The sequence below is a fragment of the Centruroides sculpturatus genome, unplaced genomic scaffold, assembly GCF_000671375.1.
Source record: "Centruroides sculpturatus isolate CEXI.00-Female unplaced genomic scaffold, Cexi_2.0 scaffold2339, whole genome shotgun sequence".
NCBI classification, from domain to species: Eukaryota; Metazoa; Arthropoda; class Arachnida; order Scorpiones; family Buthidae; genus Centruroides; species Centruroides sculpturatus.
Genome location: NW_019386495.1, coordinates 15,009 through 23,511, shown reverse-complemented (window position 1 = coordinate 23,511; position 8,503 = coordinate 15,009). Strand labels below are relative to the sequence as shown.

General features: G+C 29.7%; 1 protein-coding gene across 1 annotated transcript in view; it reads right to left on the bottom strand.

Moving 5' to 3' along the window:
* Window positions 1-1,061: 1,061 nt before the first annotated feature.
* Window positions 1,062-8,503, bottom strand: part of LOC111615151 (Sjoegren syndrome/scleroderma autoantigen 1 homolog) — a 21,351-nt gene continuing 13,909 nt past the window's right edge. The window contains exon 4 of the mRNA XM_023356550.1: window positions 1,062-1,691. Coding sequence (XP_023212318.1) covers window positions 1,252-1,691 — 440 coding nt within the window. The 3' untranslated portion in view covers window positions 1,062-1,251. The remainder of the gene's footprint in view (window positions 1,692-8,503) is intronic.

Below are 8,503 nucleotides of genomic sequence, written 5' to 3'. Positions count from 1 at the left end.
TCCTTATTCAAACAAAAAATGGGAGAACAGAATTTTTCTAAATTATTTATATCTCATCGCATCATCCATCAAGAAAATCTATGTGCAAAAGCTATGCAATTAGAAAATGTAATGTCTGTCGTATCCAACTACATAGTGCTGTTTTTATTGTGTTTAAAGTCACTTAGATTTTATAAATAGGTGAGCCGTTCACAGCCCGGCACACGCATTTGTAAAATCTAAGTGACTCATACAACATGGAATTCATATAAAACGGAATAATCAACAGTGTTATAGGGGAAGTCGACTGTAGTAATTAATTTCTTTTTATTTATTTATTTCATATTTGCAGACTAAAAATTTACAGGTCACAAGGTGTCAATTAACTACTATGGCCCGCGGAAAAAACGTAAAATTTATTCTGGCCCATATTATAAAAAAGGTTGCCCACCCTTGGCCTATATTATAAACTAATTGCATAATATACTATTAACTTGTATGTTTTAGTCTTGCTAATTTTATTATTATTAACCAACTAACTATAAGTGGAGTTGACTTGAATTGTAATATCTCAAAGTGTGGATCTACTTCTTTCAATTTGATAACATCTTGGCAAAAATGACAGATGCTAACATTTCGTAATTGCATAAATGACCTTTTGATTTTAACTGACTTAAAATCAAAAGGTCACTTGCCAATATTTTTATATAATGAAGAAAATGTGGTCATATTAAGTTTTTCAAAATAATTTTCTTAAATAACAAAAATACAGTTTTTGTAAAAGGCTCCTCTACCATTGTTTAAAATTTGTAATATATTTATAGCATGTTGTTCTCACCAAAAACAGTTCTGCATTCTATCTATTTTAATTTGTACAAGGTTCTTTGATTTGAAATAAGTTTATTAAATACAATATTTATCATAAATTCTTAATTTACATTATATTGCAATATATTTATTTTAAAAGAAATAAAACTGTGGATCATAATAAAATTCTTAACAAAATAAAAAAATTCATAAATATAAACTGTTATTTGCTAATTACAAACTGATTTAATTCCAAATTTATAACTTTTATTAATAAAATAGTAGATAATATTTTTAATAAAAATGATAAGCAAGTATGTATTAATTAATAACCAAATAAGCAATATTATGGACTAATATAACCACTTTAAAGATTTAAATTATCTTAAAATAAACACATTTTATATATAAGATATAACAATTTATTTTTTTAAGGTAGTTAAATTTCTTATATAATTTTGTAAATCAAAGACTCTCTTTATTTATAGAATTTTGATTAATTGTATGATTTGTAATAACACATTTTTCAGCTTGCTTTAGAGACAACATAACTTCAGCACATCCCTTTAGTAATGTACAAAGCTGTATACTCCTATTAATATTTTGGCAAGTCTTCAATTGTTCAGTTGCCCACTTCATTTTTTCTCTAACTACCATCAATGAGTCAGCAAAACAAACTTGCAAACTATTGTCACTCAGTTCTGGTAATTTGTCTCCTAGTAAACTTGATATAACATGAGATGATTTTGATGTAGTTAACAATGGAGAATGCTTAGCTTTAACAGATCTAGTGGACATATTTAAATATGATGACTCACTCGAAGTACTTGGAACCGGATCGTCGTTAATTATTAAAGAATAATGGACTTCTTCAGCTTTTTTCCGGGCAGCTTCATTGCTTAAAGCTAAAGAAAAATATACATGTATTATGTTGTATAAATTCTTAGATTTTACACACACACACACACAAAAGAATTCTCATTAGTCAGTCTAATATAATTGCCTTTCAATGAAAAATTCATATTTCTAAAATACATTAAAAACATTAAAAGACAAAGTTTCTATTGACTTTTCTTAAATCTAAAAGGAATAACAAAATTAAATCCAACTGTAAGAATTCCAGTTATAATCAAATATATTAATAATGCTGATATGATATAAAGAGAATGTTAACAGAGCAAAAAATTGTAAAACCAGTATATCTTTGTGAAAAAATTTATTTAATTAAATATGATATTTTGTTGAATTCCTTATACATAGTTATGTAATTAAATACTATCCAAACAATACTGAACTTTGAATGTGCCAACTGTTAATGTTAAAATATTAATTTATTTGTCTTATTCAATTTAATAGTTTCTAAAAGAAAACTAAAACAAGCTTTGTTATTACCATTTTAATTACAAAACAATTTAACCAGATTAATTTGTTATAGGATTCTGTAAATCCCATATACACAACAACATTCATTAGAGGACATAAAAGAAATATGGCCAAAGTACAGAATATAAAACTACAATTTCTTGAAATATAAACTAATAAGCCAAAAATTAGAATAAATAATTTTGATCTTAAAATTTAAGCTTAATAATTGTTTTAACAATCATTTTTTAAAATTCTAATTGAATTATTCCAATATAAATGAGTTTAGTTAAGTAAAATGCAATATAAAATTTCATTGAAACCTTGCCAAAAGAAATTCAAAAACTACAAGGGTTGTCCAGAAAGTAATACCCATTTGTTCATACTGTATGTTTCTATATTCAACAGTTGACTGAATAGTGAGAAAATGATGTTTCTAAGTAGACTGTTGAGTTGTCCATTGAGACTAGTGATGTCAGCACTGTTTCACTGTCAAGCTCAACGATCTGAAAGACTGTTGAGTATTCAACAAACTAACATGGCGGCTTCCATGAAACAAGTAAATTTTTTGTACAGAAATTATCAATTCACTCTTGCTGTGGATGATGTAATAGCAGATGGATTATTGAAAGGTTTTTTAAAAAATTTTTTTTAAATTTTTATCATTTTAATTGGATATAATTTTTAAAAAGGAACTGGTGATATACAGACATCTTGCTTTCCATCATATAGGGTGTTTCTGCTTTTATCTACTGGAACAAGTGCTGGAAAATGCAGATTTTGGAAACTTCCCCCTGGTGATGATATATTCCAATTTTTCTTTTGTAAATTTTTTATAATTTTAATTGGATAGATTTGTTTTTTTTAAAGGACTTCTTTTTTTTAAATTCTGGCGACAGACTATAAAGGAAGGTCTGTCGCCATGAATGTGTAGTCTGGAACATAAGAAATAAATGGTGGTCCCTTTGGGGCAGACTTAGTCTTTAATTTTATTAACATTTTTTATTGCCAATTTTACAGATGTGTGGACAGATGCCATGATTAAATTACTGATTTCACAGAGACTGGCAATTGAGGAGCAGTTTGGAAAACAGGAAAATAAAAAAAAATTGTGGATAAAAATGCAAGGGATATTGGAGTCATAAGGATATGATTTAACTACAGAAGATTGTGACTCATATGAAGTGGAGAAATTTGGTGGCAACATATAGAAAAACAAAGACAGGGCTAGAAAGAGTGGTGAAGGTTGCATAACCTGGCCATATTTTCAACTTTTGGATAAAATATATGGTTATAAAACTAATATATCTCCTTCAGCAGAAACACTACTGTCTTCTCTTCCCAGCTCTATCTACTCCCAACAACCTTTACCTATTGACAAATCAAATTTTTCCAAAAACTCTGCTATTACAACTACTTCTTGTCACAATTCTCCATCATCATCTACTGACCAAAGTGATACCCCACATCCAAAAAATCAAAAACTGTCAAAAAAAGAAGCTCCAGCATGGTTTAAGAAATATATTGAAAATAAGAAAAAAGAAGATAAAGAAGAAAGAGAAGAGAGACGTTAGAGGAAGTTCCAAAAGATGGAAGAAGAGAAACTTAAAGTTATGAAGCAATTATTAGAAATACAAAAAAAAAAATAACTGAAATGCTTTTATGTACATATTTTTATACAAAATAAATAAATGCTGTTTATAACTAATTTTGATTTATTCTTTAATTTGTGGATTATCTAGATATAAACTTTAGAGGGAAGTTTTAGGGAGGTTTCAGCATATTCAATTTCTTGGTTATTATTACTGGTTCTTGGTATTGTATGTATATTTTAAATTTAAGATGAACGGTGTTTTACCAACATTGCAAAGGCTCATGGACAGTATCTTTATTTTGATAAAACACTTTTTTCTGTAGATTCAATAGATTTCAGCCAGTATAGAGATAAACATAGTTGATATCTTTTAGATTATATTAAACATTTATTCTATAAGATTTAAATTGCAATGTTTATAAATCACATAATTCATAAGAAGTTACTGATTATGTATACTAATAAATATTTTATTAATGTAGTGCTCATCTGTTTGACAAACTTAGGGCAGGTAGACAGAGATTACAATTTCATTACTTTTACTCTCATTATATAAGAGTAAATTTTATTATANGTAGTGCTTATCTGTTTGACAAACTTGGGGCAAGTACACAAAGATTACAATTTCATTACTTTTTCTCTCCTTATATAACAGTAAGTTTTATTACATTACAGAAACCTACATGTTAAATATATATAACAATTCTAATACATAAGAGAAATTTGTTTGCTAAATTACATTAACAATTTGCCAGTAAAAATAATCTATTAGCAATATGTTCTCTTTTTTTACTGCATCATCTCTAGTCACTTCTGGTCTTTAAGGAAAATTTCTGGAGGCAGCTGCATTCCAAGGTTATGCAGAATCATTATCAAACATCTAAAAATTCGTCATTTTCTAATATACATAAATTATGTAGAATACAGGCTGTTACGATAACTTGGGAGATTTGATCAACTTGAAACATAAACAAATGATTTAGTCTTTGAAATCGCCCAAATAACTGTCCAAATGCTTGTTCGATGACTACCCTACTTGAACTTAAAATTTTATTGAAAAGTTTCTCTTTTCTTGTCAAATGTCTTTATAAGATACCATCATATTTAAAGAAAGTGAATAAGCTCCATCTCCAAGGAGATGGGCCCTTTCCAGAATCATATGAGGGTTTTTTCCAGGACTTCACACAGTGGTGGGTTACAACAAATTCTGCAATCATGAGAAGACCCTGGCTACCCAGTAAACACATCCATTAAACAATAATTTAGTGTCACACACAGCTTGGAGAATTGTGGATGTATATTGTTTTCTATTAAAATAAGCATTTTTTGAAGCTTTTGCAGCTGATGTTGATATGAGCTCCATCTATGCAACCAATTATATCAAAGAAGGTCAAATTTCTCTTAAGAAGGTCAAATTTCTCTTAAGGTCTCAAAGTTCCTTAGGGTACTTGTAGCTGTTTTGTCTTAAGGTCTAAAATTATTTTGTTTGGCCTAAACAAGGAGACAGTTTTAATAAAATATACAAATTCTCTACAGGCATAACCTTCGCTTAGTCCAAATCTATCTGCAACGCCACAAAACGACTCCTGGTTTCCTAGTAACCATAGTGACATCAACACAACTGTTTGTAGTGATGTATCTTTGAGTCCAGTTCAACCAGAGCCAGTCCTTTCTTCAGGAAACTGTTCCATTAACCTCTAAAATAAAATATTATATTATAGTATAACAATTATTTATTTTTAAATATTAATAAAAAGCTAAAAATGCCAAATAAAGCAATTTTTCTATAGATAGTTACTACAGCTAACAATTCTTAGCAGAGACTTACTTTGACAGTGCTTGTAGAAAGATGAAAATGAGACCTAAAGTCCATATCGCTGTATCTGGAAACGACATTTTTGACATAGCCTTCTATTTTGGCTTTCTTCGATTTTTCAACTGAAGCAGCATACAGAAATGGAATATCTTCGTTATCTGTTTTTGATTTAAAAAACATCTCATAACCCCCTCTACTCTCAGAAATACTATTTAACAAAACAGTCAAAATCAGCACCTTCTCGTTACTTAAGTCAGCCATCTTGAAAACTGACTCTCAATGAAAGCATTTCTTTTTCTACAAAACATGACATCAGATTGTTCAATGGAGGGACTCAATGGAAAATTCAGTGTTGAATCAACCGTTAAATATAGAAACATATGGATAGATGGCATTATAGGTAACAGATGTCAAGCAGTGTTTGTGCAAATTCTGAGGTTTCATTGCTCAATGAGGTGGTTTAGTTTGAAGTTAGTAACATGGGAATAACGGCACTTTCCACTATTGTTAACAATTTTTATAAACTTTCAAAATTAATGCTTCTAAAATGCATCCAAAACATAATAGTAAATCTAGCAGTGGAGATAAATGCAAGTATTGCTCTATTACCATGGAAACTAAACTGGACATTTTAAAAGTAAGTACATTAGGTGAAAAAAAACTATGTTTGAAACAACAACTACTAAGCAGTAGCAAGCAGGTAAACAAGCATAATGTATTTTATTAATTACATTGAAGGATCAAACACTAACAATAAATGGTTATTCTGTGTACAAATGTATTTTCAAGCAGGGCTGCAGAGTTGGTAAAAATCACTTGACTCCAACTCCTGATAATTTTAGTAGGCTGACTCTGACTCCCGCAAAATTAAATACCAAGTCATTTTATGGGGGCAGAGGTGCTCATAGAGGTACCCTACTCTGAACTCTAAAAGGAGCCCAGGGCATTTACTCAAATATTTTTATAATTAGTATTTTTAATATTTAACTTACATTAATATTTATTTGTATTAGAAAATTAATTTTTAACAAATATTTAATAAGAAGAGAAAGGGGGGCAATAAAATTCTGCATCTATATATCTTTATTCTATAGCATTTGCACTTCAATTTCACCCTTCCAGAAAAGTTTGTCCAACTAAAAAATGTGTTATCTAGCTACTTCAGGCCCTTGTCCAGAAAAGAAAAACATATATTCTGATCAATTAGTCTGGCTCATTCAGAAAAATAAGNGATTTCTCGCAAAAACGAAAAATATTTAAAATAGTACAGTAAAAGCAAAGTTCTTCAGGGTAATCTTAAACGTCTTCCTCTCCATTCGGGGGAAATTTCGAAACATCCCTTAGGGTATGCCATTCCAATGCACACTTAAGATTTATTAAATTGAATATCTTATTGTTGAAACGCTTTGAATGTCGAATTTATTAAGTAAGGTTGTAAATCGAAATAATTAGATATGTTTTTGTTTTTAAATTAAATGTTCAAAATAAGTTGTGAGACCTCTTCTGAGGAACAAGGGACACACTGATTTGACTTGCTCCAGGGCGCTGAATATGTAGCTACGCCACTGGCTCTGGCAAATTCTGTAAAGCATTGAGGTTTATTTTTTCATTTGCATGGTGATATGAAAAATTCTGGAGTTTTCGATCCTGAATCTCCAGAGGGGTAGCTTGGTGATTTACTGTCATCATCTTGCCAGCAGAGATATGATGTCCAAAACAATAGATTTTTACTTGGAATTATTATTATAGCAACATCTACAGATTTCCAATTGTGGAGATATGGCAATTTAGAATTTTTCTAACAAAACTTACATTTCAGTAACGCTGCTGTGACATCATAGTTCTAGAGTCCAATGCAGAATCCACTTTATCCATTGTTCTTGTCTCAATCCAGGAATTTTGTGAACTTGGATTCACCATCCCTACTAAACTTTTCAACAGCATATGTCATTTTTCTCAACACATTTGATTCATTCTCCTTCTGTTACTTTCCTTTGAAATTCTCTATTTATTAATGCCTTTCTTCCAAGTATGACATCTTACATGCAGTGTGTCAGGATATTAGCTAAAAATGGAACTGTGAAAAAATATTGACAAGTTTCAAACACAAATTTCTGTAAAATAATGAAATTGAAAATAAACAATTTTTAAATTGATATTCATATAAAGTATATAATCTGTTATATTGTGCATTGATCAGGGATATTGAAGAATAGGAAGAATATGAAATATTTGTCCTTTTTTCACAGAAGGTACTATTTATTTAATCAAAGTAAAGAAATATATAAATAATCCTATCACTGTGCTGGAATCAAACTGTTCTATCTACTAGACCCAGGTTTCACTGTAATTCATTCAGTATTGTTTGTCTGCTATCAACTTTAAAAGCTTCTAGCTGGCAATTTATTGTACTGAAAACAAATAATGATTGAAATGATTAACATTTCAAGTACTAGTTAAGATGGATATAAATAACTAATACCACATTTTATGGAACTCAAAATCGTACATAAACAGTGTTTGCGATACCAGTGCCATAAAATTTTTATGGCACAGCTTTATGGTACGGGTGCCACAAACACTGTTTATACTTATATTGCCTATATCAACGGTGGGCAACCCCGGCCCGCGAAAAGTTTCTATCCGGCCCGCGAGATGTTTAGAAGAAATTATAAATAAATATTTTTCGATGTAATTCGTCTAGTTTAAATTGATTATTATTTTCTGAAGTGTTGCGGCAGCAATGACAGGAAAAAATAAGGGAGTCATTTCCTTATTCAAACAAAAAATGGGAGAACAGAATTTTTCTAATTATTTATATCTCATCGCATCATCCATCAAGAAAATCTATGTGCAAAAGCTATGCAATTAGAAAATGTAATGTCTGTCGTATCCAACTACATAGTGCTGTTTTTATTGTGTTTAAAGTCACTTAGATTTTACAA